Source organism: Lactuca serriola, chromosome 6 (assembly GCF_051521515.1).
Source record: "Lactuca serriola cultivar US96UC23 chromosome 6, Lser_US96UC23_V15, whole genome shotgun sequence".
NCBI classification, from domain to species: domain Eukaryota; kingdom Viridiplantae; phylum Streptophyta; class Magnoliopsida; order Asterales; family Asteraceae; genus Lactuca; species Lactuca serriola.
In genome coordinates, this window is record NC_136413.1 from 58,966,074 (window position 1) to 58,978,923 (window position 12,850).

A 12,850-nucleotide genomic window follows, 5' to 3' on the forward strand; every position below is an offset into this window, starting at 1 on the left:
TTAAAGTTGAGATAAAAGTGACAGTGACTCTCAAAATGAGATGGTTAGAATGGAAAAATGGAAGGAAGTTGATAGAGAAAGAAATATCGCCAGTATCACCAAGAAAACGCAAGTTTTTATGAATCGTTAAAATTACAAAAAGAAAAATAAAAATGCTAGTCTTTATAAACATAAGAATACAAAAAGTATCCGACAGCTAACATAAATCTAATAAAAGTAATTTAGTAAATTTAATTTTTTATCACATAACCCCAGTTTGCAAAAGAATGATTAGATTAGAAAAGGACATAATTTTCACTCATTTGATGGGATACACTTCTAACAAAATACATCACACAAACAAATAATAAAAAGTCACAAAAGATGGCTAAACATATTTGATGATCCTACTGCCATCTAAATATTTCCCTCTAAAATAAGAAATTACGATACAAAACTTAAAAAAGAAAAATTACAAGCAACTCGGATCAAAGAAAAGATCGACATCAAGATGATCTTGTCAGTGTTCTACTTCTTCTTCAACTACATACTTCGATAGCTGCTACCAGTGTTTGTCTTTCACAAACAGATTAATTAAACTACACTAAATTCAAAAGATTTGGCTTATTTCTCTCTTCCCACTATATCCATTAGGGAAGTTGTATGTACTTTGAATTGGTAGAGATTGAGATGGAGAAAAAAAGGATACAATTTAAGTTATCAAAAGACTCTAAGAAGGGACGACAGTGCCCACATAACCAAATCCAACGATCAAGAAAGTCACCACTTGGAGGAAAATGTATACGAAATATCGATGATTTCCATACATAAAATCATAGCATCCAATGAAGAACAAGAACACTGCAAATCCCAATTCTGTAAGATGAATCCTGAATCACTCAAAACATCAAAGAAGAAGTATTAAGATTATACAAGTACATGCACTTAATTTGGTAAGTTTTGGTATAATAAAACTCGTGAAAAGCATTAAAAAGCATCAACTTTACCTGTTACTAAGGTTAAATTTAAATGGTTTGGATATGGGATCGGGTTTGATTTGTTTAAGATTTGATTTTTTGTTCTTGACAGAATCTCCGAGCTTTTCAGTGACAACCCATTCGTTGGATCTCTTTGCATCAAGTAGACCAATGAAGGTTGCCTTAGTCCGATGCAATGACATCACGTTCTCAAAAAGAATCCAGTAGAATAATAAATGGATCGATCTAAAAGAAAAGTTACAAATTAAATCCACCTAGAACCATATAAACCATATATATAATAGTACAAAACTATATAAAAACCCTAATATAAGTGTTTTTGTACCTTGGTGTCCCCACCGAATTCAATGTGGTAATTATGCAAGGAATGTAGATGGCTCCCCATGTGGGGACTTTGACTTCGGGGACTAAAATGGTGACCGGAAGAACAATGCAAAAGAAGAAAAACGTGACCATGTGAGCGATGATTTTTCGCACAAAGAAAAAACTATAGATTACGTACACCTTCTTCCAAAATGTCACTTTCTGCAAAATAAAGAAAACATATATGATCATAAGGCACCATTTGTTATGCTTACACAATATATAGGACAACACACAAAAGGTTAAATTGCAATTTGGCATCCAATGGACTAAAGATATTTGAATTTTATAGATTTTTAATGGGTTGTCATGTCATAATTTTACTTTTCATACAACTTTATCATTTTTTTCGTTTAAGGGATTGAACTTTAGAAAATTTCAATGAGAAAATACTTTTAAAGAAAATCATTTGTATTGAAAAAAGTTTCATTTTCTCATTAAACAAATTAATGACTATTAGACTTTATATCCATCGAAATTTCAATGAGAAAATACTTTTAAAGAAAATCATTTGTATTGAAAAAAGTTTCATTTTCTCATTAAACAAATTAATGACTATTGGACTTCATATCCATCGAACCCTAACGTTACATTTTACTATGAATGATTTTAGTTTATTGGATGTCAATAACTATTTCATTAAATCTTACATTGTGGATGCTTTAAGGTTAACATAGATGTCAATAGAACAAAAATTACAATTTTTTTGTCTAATCCAAAATGATGAAACAAGGTTGGACAGAGACCAACTACTGATCTATCATATTTGCATAAAATGTGAATTTCTTCATCATTCTTATCAAAGATAGACATAGAACATTATATTTATATCCCATATAACAAAGATAACCTTACTGAACGAACCTTGTTCCTAATAATCTCAAGCACCATTTTCCTAAACAAATTGGCTGGACCGCAAGACCACCTATGTTGTTGGAAACGGAATGCTTTGAACGTACTAGGAAGTTCACTATTGACCTGTAACGTTATTCAAAAGTTAATACATAAAAAATTATGGAACACTATAACAGTAATGCACTTTAATACCATGTTAGATATGTGTAGATATTGATTTTTCTTTCATAAATGAGAGTTCAACATATATATAATTACATACAGAGGTATGTGGGACAATAACAATATAATTGTTCAAATAATTAAAAAAAAATCATTTTATATGATGACCTTTAAAATTACCTGAAGGTCACCGAGATAGAGAAATTTCCACCCCTTGAGACCGGCTCGGACTGCAAGATCCATGTCCTCGACGGTGGTCCGGTCCTTCCAACCACCGGCCTCGTTGATGGCGGCGATCCTCCACACACCGCCGGTTCCTGTGGTAAATTACGATAATGCCCCTAGGTTAGTTTTGGAAAATATGATTGTTAGTTAAAGAGTCATATTGAACTAATTTGTTACCGTTAAAACCGAAAAACGCATGAGTGGCTGATCCTACTTCTTGCTCCACTGTGAAATGGTAATCCAGTGACATTTCTTGCATTCTTGTCAATAAACATTCATCTGAATTTACTGCAAAACGTAATCCAAATATAATTAGCACGTTAATAGCATCTTCAAATAAACGTGATTCTATAAAATGTTTGTTTTTTTTAAACATCTATTTATGTAACAATGTAACTATATGTCTATATCCGAGTTTAGTTTACTAAATTAACAAAAAAAAAAGATTAGAGAAATCGTAAAAGTCCATAGATAATAAATGACAAACCTACCCCTGTAAACAAATCAAATATTCTGCAAGTATTACCTTAGGTGGTCCGTTAGCTAACGGGACATGTGCAGAGCATTTACGTCATTATACTTATTTCCGTTGGATCCTGTTTAATTCTCGATATTACTTTTCTTTTTACTATGAGACAAAGTAGGTCCGATTATTAAAGCATCTAAAAGAAGTATATACCCTTTTAATTATTCGTAAAGTACACACATCTATGCACACAGTACAAATCCACCTTACCCTTCTTCGAAAAAGGAACTATAAAAAATTCTCAATAATTAACTGATTATAAGGTAACACAATGATGGAACAAAAAGTTAAAACCTTTTTATCAACATAACTATTTATACGTCCGATTTTCTATTAATTTGTTACATTTTCATACATTATAATATGAAATAGATAAATTCAAATAATAATAATATAAATTAGTGTAAATTACCAAATCGCCACCGAGCTTGAACAAGGGCAATTTTAGGGTTGAACTCAAGGAACGGAATGGCTCGCCGGAGAAAATCCGGTTCCGGCCGGAAATCGGCGTCAAATATGGTGACGTATTTACAGTTCTTCACATAATCATGAGTTAATCCTTCTTTCAATGCACCAGCTTTATACCCTCCACGACTCTCTCTAATTTGGTACCAAATCTTTACTCCTTTGTTAGCCCATCGTCGACATTCTTTCTCAATCAAATCCTACAAAATCAGAAGTCAGAAAATTTAAGCTCTGTGATTTCAATGGTGAAATCCGGTACTATTCTGTCATTATAAACTGTACTTGATGCTTTAATAGTTGTACATTGCAGAGAAAGTAAACTAGAAACGTTGAAATCGTGGAAGATAATAAGGTCTGAAATTTGAATTTGATGAACAGTCATGGAATTTTTGTTTATGGGCTTTAGATGGTTGTACTTATGCGGCGTTGGTGAGTTGTACCTTGATGTTGACGTCGGTGGAATCATCGAGAACTTGAATCACAAGGCGGTCGGCCGGCCATGACAGGTTACATGCTGCACCGATTGAGATCTTGTATACCTGAAAAAGATTTAATCTTTTGAGTTTTTTAGAACATGAAAACGATGTAGGATTCAAGAACATGAATTGAACCTCTTTTTCGTTGAACATTGGGATTTGAATAAGAACCATTGGAAAAGATGAATTCCCACTCTCTGTATCTTCATCAATCGGTTGCCATTTGTATCGTTGTTCAGGTTTCTTCCAGAAGAGTTTTATGAGGATAATAACAACACCCATGTAAAGTCTTTCGATAAAAAGCATCAGAGTCATGGCTAAGCATATATAGACTGCTAATTGCAGCAATGGGACTATCAATGGCGTCTTTATAAGGTCCCACTGTATCCCAAATTGCATTCGTAAGTCCGCCATTTTCTCTCCTTCTCAAAAAGTTGAACTGAAACAGGGGAATGAGATGTATCAAGATTGATGAAATATGAAGGAAAGTAAGCTGTGATCTTTGTGGAAAAATGTTTATTTACACAAAATTGGATGATATTTGATTTTGTAAACAGTTATATGCTCAAATGCAGACTACTCTGTTTCCTTTCTTCTGTAATTGGCTATTGCGACATTGTTAAAAGAGAGGGTAGAAAATGGTGAAAGTGGGAGTAGAGATTAGAGAAAGAGAAGAGCGTAGCAAGTGATGCATAAAGAGAATTGAGGGTATTTTTATAGTCAATTTACAGTTTTTTACTATGTGTTCTTTCTTTTTTGGTAACCTATATTTATCAAAGGAGGAATTCAAACTTGATAAATATATCCAAGTTTTCATTTTTGTCATGGATTTCATATGGTTTAGGCCATATCTTTTTTATTATTAGTAAACCGAAATAATAAACTAAAGGGCATTTAGCCTTTTAATATCATAAATTCTCTTAGCTAAAGCTTTAGGTTAAGAGTTTAAAATTTTGTGAACGAAATGTGTATGTAGATTAGTTGATACGTGTGTAATCGTTCTAAACAAATCGAATGGATAATAATATTTGTATGGGTATTCTTTTTAACCAAATATATGGTGTGAATCTAAATAAATTTTACATTATTTAAAAATAACCTTAGCTTAAACATATTAAAGAACAAAATCACAAATAACCATTTAAATATTCGTTACTATAGATTAGTTATAATAAATTAGCAGTTTTATTGTGCTTATTAAATTTGATAAAAATTTCACAAAATTAAATAAAATCATCTCGAATATAATTCATACAAAACACTATCCATTTTGATCAAACTAATTTGTCACTTGAATATCCAATAAAAAAAAAAAAATCAAGGCCTTAAAGTATGTATAAGTAAATCCAGTTTTCGTTTTACTTAATATTTGAAGAACTATGAAACAATTACAGAAAAAAAAAAGCAAGTATATATGATCATTCATTATATGTATACTAACGGTTTTTGTGAATTTTTTTTATTATTTTATTTTTATTTTTATTTTTTTATAAGATATAATGTTAAATACAACGAAATTATAATTTGTGAATTTTTCTTTGAAATAGATAATTTTTAGGGAGAACTCTGTTTAAAATAAAGGAGAAATCTATATTTCGGAGGAAATGTAATTTGTTTTATGAGAAGATAAAGGTAATTTTAGAAAAGAAATATATAAAATCATTACTTAATGTTAAGAGTTTTTGTTTCCTAATTTAACTCATTATAATTTTTTGTTAGCAGTATAAATAAAAAAACAATCATATACTGCTTTTGTCCATTAAACTTTGGAAAATTAATTTATTAAGGTAATTATCTTTTCCTCATATCTAAGTAATTTTTTTTATCTATATCTAAATAACAAATTTTTTGGAAGTGTTTACATATGACCATTATGCCCAACTATAGCAGGTTAAATCTAATCATAATAGTCATATATGAACACCTTAATCAAGTTCGTTACCTAGATGCGTAGAAACAGAAAAAAAAATTATCTAAATATGAGCAAACCGAAAAGGTAATTGTCTTGATAAGGCAATTTTTTTTTTTTTTTTTCTATATTACCTTTTTAATTTTGATTTGGTATAAAATTTAACATAAATGATAAACATTAAAAACAACACCATTTTGGTAAATATCTTATTAAAATAAACTACTTTGTTAAAAAAACCTATAGGTTTAACAGAGAAGAAACACATCGTTGTTTTGTAGAATTTTATTGTTTTAAATATTAAATATAAAAATTTAAATTTATTAGAGACTAAAACTATTAAAGATTGAGATCAATAACATGAAGAAGAGCACCACCTTCAATGATCTTTACTCTATGTGTTATAGGAATTTAAAATATGAAAAATAGAAATAACTTTTATCTACATCAATAGTATTGCTCTTGTCTTATATATATATATATATATATATATATATATATATATATATATATATATATATATATATATATATAGAGAGAGAGAGAGAGAGAGAGAGAGAGAGAGAGAGAGTTGAGTTCAAATGTTTTCACTATCTATTGTGTGCCCGTATGATTGATTCTGGACCAATCATTTTAGTTATTTTAAGAAAGTAATTAATGCATATTAAATGCTGAAGATGTAATTAATACCTATTATATCTTCAACATGTAATATGCATTAATTACTTTCTTAAAATAACTAAAATGATTGGTCCAGAATCAATCATACATCACACAATAGATAGTGAAAACAAAATAACCTAACCCTATATATATATATATATATATATATATATATATATATATAACGATAGGACATAAAAATATAATAAGGACAACATTGTAACCATACAATATATTTTAATATTTTTGAAATTTTCATCCTTAATTATATCAACCTTTAAACTCAAAAATAAGTGTGTAAAAAGTCGCATCATTTGAGAGTAAGTTAGCATATGTAGACTCCTTAAGCCACCACTATTACATAAATATAAATTTCGTAAGAATCTGACACAGGGTGAGATAAGACTGGTAAATGAATATCAACCGTAATTAAAAAGTTACAATGACGAAAACTATAAGGAGATTGGTTGACTTTTAGAAAAAGTCACTAACTAGACAATCGTAGTACTAGTAGAAATTATGAGGCAATGAATGCCTAAAACAAATGTCATATGAGAGAGTTATGATTTTTATAACATCATAATGGTAATAAAAAAACATGTCGAAAAACAAAATTGAAAACTAGACAGAACGACCAAAAAGAAAAAAAATGTAGAGAATGAAGAGACCTACACAGATATATAAGAGTCCTTGAGAACGGAGTTCGTATGCGAGAGGTACGGAAATTCAAAGTTGAATTTTCATCGTCACGTGCACTCATTCGCAGTGTGCCACATACACCTGACACCCGATATGTCTAGATACGGGATGATGTGGCATGCTGAGGAGACGACATGTGTCATCATCATACAGTTCATGTACATTTGCGCGACACACACTCCAAAACTTGCTATAAAATTGCAAGTTTTTGCAGCTAATTTTCCTCACCCGTCTCTTCAATTCTCTCTGTAACACCCCGAATTCATGAGGTCTAGAAAGGAAAGAAAACCTTAAATTAAGGAAAGGACTTGTCGAGTAGATGGGTGACTCGACGAGTACGAGTGCGGATAGGGTCGCGAGTTAAGTAACCTACTCGATGAGTCAGAGGCCTGACTCGATGAGTTGGTCAGGTTTGGGGAAAACCCTAAATGTGGGTCTTGTACCCTATGTAAAGAACAATTTAGAGATGCACAAAACCCGAATCCGATCCGATCCGGTTTCGCTTACGTCATCAAAAATCCGATCCGGTCAAAATCCGATTCGGTTCCAACCAACATCCGAATCCGATTCTAATCCAATTTGGTCAAAATCCGATTCGGTTCCAACCAAAATCCGAATCCGATTCTAATCCGATTTGAAACCGGTTTAAACCGATTTTAGTGGGTTTTAATTGGATTTTAGGGCGGATTTGGATCCGGTTTTTAGCGAATCCGGTTTACGATCCAGTATCAAATCCGATTTGGAATATAGGGTTAGGATCCGATTGAAAATCCGGTTTTAAATCCGATCCGATCCGGTTTGGTCAAAACCGGTTTTGACCCAATCCGGTTTCGGATTGGATCCGGTTTTGAATAGTGAAACCGGTTTTTGTGTGCATCTCTAAAGAACATTATAACCCTTCATCAGCCTTCTTGATGCTCTCTCAACTCCAGAATGAAACCCTAGTGCCTCCTATGAGTTTGTGAGCCTTTGTGAGCATTCTTGAGTGTTGTGAAGCTTGAAGAAGAAGGTGAAGCCTTGGGGGTTCAAGAAGAGACTAGTAGATCCAGAAACCTCTTGCATTCTCCTCCATTTTCTAGTAAGAAAGTTTCCACCTTGATCATTATGCATGTAGATCTCTCTTCTTTTTCATTTTGGGGTTTTTTAGTCCAAGAACCCTAGCATGAGAGGAATAGACGTCCCAAGAGCTTGTGTTTTCAAATCTAGCACTACTAAGGGCTGTTATAGCATAAAGGTGCAAGCTTTATGCCATAGGAAATCCCCATGCAAGCATATGAAGTGTTCTTTTGGCCTTTTTAGCTCAAAAGGCCATGAATGGAGGAAAAGGCGGTAGCTTTGCATGGTTAGGAGTTGGTTGGGTCTAGATCTATGTTTTGGATGCCTTGAGCTTGTGTGAAATCGTCCGAATAGTGTTGGACATAGAGAGACTCGGCGAGTCAGTTGTGGGACTCGGTGAGTCAGGTCAGTTCTTGCCCCAAAACCCTTCTGTTAAGGGTATGAGTTGAGTTTGGAAAGGGACTCAGTCGAACCGAGTCCATGATGGTCATGAAGTTCATCGTACTCGACGAGTTCAAGGAAGAACTCGGCGAGTCTAAGGTAATTTCCTTAGTTCATGAAGATGGAGTCGACGAGTTATTCATACAACTCGGCGAGTCACAGACTAGGCACATTCATATGTGGAGGATGAACTCGACGAGTTTAGGGATGAACTCAACAAGTCGGTTGAAGATGGTCCCATTGTTGGACAAGGTGTCTAAGTCCATAACTATATTTGGTATGTACTTGACTCGACCCGGCATGGTCCATTTGGGTTGCATGGCATCATGCATTTGGATAGACTTAATGAGAGAAATAACACTTGTGGTTTATTAATATATTATAAGTTCTAATATATTAATAGTATTATTTAATTAGTATTGATCAAGAATTAATTTGGAATTAATTAAGTGATCAAAAAGATGACTAATTAAATATATGGGTTGATTATGTAAATCATCCATAACTTGTATAGTGGGCTAAAAGGCTCCATGGATTATCAAGTTGGGTTAAACTCATAGGATGCTCCATGGGAGTTACAAACCCATGGGTCATGGAAATGAAGAGTCATGTCACATTAGGGTTTACATGGAGTAACCCTAGATGTGACACACTATATAAGGATCATGATACACACCAAAATCGGTTACACTAAGTACAAGTGAGACCAAGCCTGTTTTTAGAGTGTCATACATTCTCTGATAGTCATTCTAAAGCATTTGGTGTTGTGTGAAGCATTTGAGGCATCACACTTGGGGTGCTAGGCTTTCAAGATTTTCAAGGAATCAAATCAACTACAAGGTATGTAATTCTAGCCATCTTTTAGTTTAAAAGTTCCCCATGTATGGTAGATAGGATTATGAACCTTGAAAATCATATTTCGCATGTATTTTAGACAAACATAGATCCAAGGTTTTCTAGGGTTACATGTACACTTAGGAGTGTTAGAATGCTCAAAACCCATCAACCATTGGTATGGTTGAAGGACAACCCATCGAGTTCTTGCTAGACTCGACGAGTAGAGTTGGGAATGTTTTAGGATTGGAGGAGTATGGACTCGACGAGTCAGGTCAACTGGATGTTGACTTTGACCAGTGTTGACTTTTGGATTATTATGGTCTAAATGTTGTTTTGGGTATTGATAGTTCGGGAAGCCGAAGGGTCAGTGGTTCAGAAGTTTCCGGTTAGCAGTCTGAAGTGTTCCGTGAGTTTTCAGCAATACGATGTGAGTCTCCTCACTATGTGCATGGGTCTACGGCCACAATGCTGGCCCATTATGTTTATGTTTATGTTTATGCTTATGTATAAAAGGAAGACCCGGGGGTTAGCCCTAGGCACTTATTGATATATGTTCCGGGTTACAAACTGATGCAGGCGAGGCCCATGGAATGTTAGGATGCTAGAGGTGTTTGTGATTCTTGCATGTGTCAATATGATAGGTTCCGGACCGAGGGTCCGATGTCGGGGAAGGCCCGAAGTACGTAAGATAATAGTATGTCTCCGAGCCGGGGGTCCGATGCCGGGGTAATCCCGAGGAAGATTCTTATGTAGTATGTTAGACTATATTTGTTGTCTTCGTGATGCTTGTATGTGCCTGGTAGGGAGGTGAGTGTAGGCGAGGTCCCGTATCTCATCACTAGCCGAGTATGGACGGGGTTCCATATCTCGATATTAGCAGAACAGGGGCGAGGCCCGTGGTAGGAAGGATGTGAGTGTGGGCGGGGGCCCGTATCTCACTACTAGTAGGAATGTGGACTGGGTTCCACTACTTCAGTAGCAGACCAGGGGCGGGGCCCAAGTTAGGCGAGGCCTTGGATCAGGGTATGGTTAGGGAATGTTTATGTATGTTTCAGTATGTTATTTGATCGTATGTATGTGTATGGCGGGAGAGGCCCATAGACAGGCAGGGCCTAAGGGAAATAGATCTATATACCGAGTAGGGCTCGATGCTAGGTGGGGCCTAATGACGGATGGGGTCCGATGGTGGGCGAGGCCCAATGCAGCGGGCGGGGGCCCAATATGTGATTATGTGCTCACGGTTGTATATGGTATGTTTGGATCAATAGATATGTATGGTATGTAGTAGGTTGGGGAACTCACTAAGCTTCATGCTTACAGTTTTCAGTTTTGGTTTCAGGTACTTTTGATAGCTGAAAGAAGAGTTCGGGATGATCGCATGGCACACACCAAGAAGTTTAGCCTGGGATGTTTACTATGATAAAATGAATAAGTGTTTTGGGAAAAATACCATGATTTGTGATATAACCCTTTTAGTGTGTTTGAAATGATTTAATGCTATGGTTTAGTAATGTTTTTAAAAGAAATTTTTGGGATGTTACACTCTCTCTATATCTTGTTTCGTGTTCCATCTCCTCGACCGACTATCGAAGTGTTAACTTGTGGTTTCTACCCTATACCAATGTTTTCATACTCACATATGACCTAAGCATCTAACCTTAGAACGAGCGACACATGTTTGGGTTGGAAACCCTAACTATGGTTTAGAAAACCCTAATGTCAAGAAAACCCTAGTTTTTGAGTTTGTTTTCGGGACCCGTGTTGAACTATTAATTGCACTTTAAGTTGTACTAGATAATACCCTACAATTAACTTAATGCAGTATTGGACTTAATGAATTAAGTCCTTAAGGGGTTAAGTGTGGAACACTAACCGTAATTATGATTTTATGTGGGAAACCCTAGAATCAGGAAGCCCTATTTTGGACAATGATCGGGGGCGCGTATTTGGTATATTGCTTGGATTATTATTATTATACCCAAGAATGACTAGGTCAAACCTTAATCGTTCCTACCCTTAGGCGGTTAAGTCCTTAATGGGTTAAGTGTCCTTACTGAACCTTAATTGTGATTTTATATGGAGCCCTAATTGTCATTTCATGTGAAGTAGTCATTGTTACAAGTGATTATGACCTGTGATCGGGGATTGACTCAAGTACCTTTGTATAGGTGATTGGAAGTGAGTTGAAGCTGGTAGAGTACCTTGTTGCTACTGTGGTGACCTACGCATATATCGAGGTGAGTCTTGCCTCACTGCACCTGTGGGTCGAAGGCACTGATGTCGACCCACTAGTTTTGGTTATCTGTTCTAGGGGGATGCCTAGGGACTGTACGTAGTCATGTAGGATAGACTAAGGAATCTTGATATAGGCTCTTTTACCTGTCCCTTGTTTGGTTGTGGTTCTAGAGTAGGATCACCTACCAGGTGTCTATCTCAACACTAATTTATATATGGTCATGCTGTAGTGATATGTTAGATATTTAGTATACTGCTATGCTGTAGTGATATGTTAGAATCTGTATCCTGGTATCGAGTATGTTGCATCGCTGTAGTGATCTGTAGAACTGTATGTTACATGTTCTTGCTCGTTATCATTTGGTGGAGTACCCTAGGGACTGTTTGTAGTCATCTAAGATAGCTTGGGGACTCTTGATCTAGGTTTTCTTACATGTTCCTTGTTTGGATGTGGCTGTAGAGTAGGATCATCTGTTTAGGTGGCTATCTCACCTCTTGTTACTTCTGGTTACACATTTTATGGAGTTTAGCTGGTAAGAGGATTGTATGATGTGAGATGACTAGTAGGTGGTAGTGAGTTGTATGATTGATGTTTGCATGTATTATGTGCATACTTGACCCTTGATTGTTTACATGTCGACATGTTATGTTTGGTTGGGTTGAGGCAGTCCTGCTTTCTGTTGTAGGCCAAAATACCTGGTGCGGGCTGACTGTAAGCCATAAGCATGGAGGCTCGGTATTAGTGGTTAGGTTGAGGCGGTAAGGCCAACAAACCCAGTATAGTTGCAAATTCCAGTTCGATGACTAACTGGGCCCGTTGCTCGTTTATTTGTTTGGTTATGTTCGGTATTTTGGGGAAACTCACTAAGTATATGCTTAATCAGTTGTTTATTATTTCAGGTATCATCAGTGTCTATGGGAAGGAAAAGGCAGGACTATAAACACTCATCAGTGGTATTGA

General features: G+C 35.1%; 1 protein-coding gene across 3 annotated transcripts in view; it reads right to left on the reverse strand.

The window, feature by feature from the left end:
- Window positions 1–270: 270 nt before the first annotated feature.
- Window positions 271–12,850, reverse strand: part of LOC145058592 (glucomannan 4-beta-mannosyltransferase 2-like) — a 36,784-nt gene continuing 24,204 nt past the window's right edge. Inside the window, exons 1-10 of one of the 3 annotated variants that reach the window (XM_079006473.1) lie at window positions 4,574–4,748; window positions 4,185–4,488; window positions 4,014–4,112; window positions 3,521–3,773; window positions 2,760–2,870; window positions 2,538–2,674; window positions 2,205–2,318; window positions 1,303–1,502; window positions 987–1,202; window positions 271–869 (exon numbers count right to left, since the gene is read on the reverse strand). In XM_079006473.1, the coding sequence (XP_078862599.1) occupies window positions 710–869; window positions 987–1,202; window positions 1,303–1,502; window positions 2,205–2,318; window positions 2,538–2,674; window positions 2,760–2,870; window positions 3,521–3,773; window positions 4,014–4,112; window positions 4,185–4,463 (1,569 nt within the window). In that variant the 5' untranslated portion in view covers window positions 4,464–4,488; window positions 4,574–4,748 and the 3' untranslated portion in view covers window positions 271–709. Of the gene's footprint in view, window positions 870–986; window positions 1,203–1,302; window positions 1,503–2,204; window positions 2,319–2,537; window positions 2,675–2,759; window positions 2,871–3,520; window positions 3,774–4,013; window positions 4,113–4,184; window positions 4,750–12,850 lie in introns of those variants that run through there. The other 2 variants (XM_079006475.1, XM_079006474.1) reach the window with 2 other exon arrangements.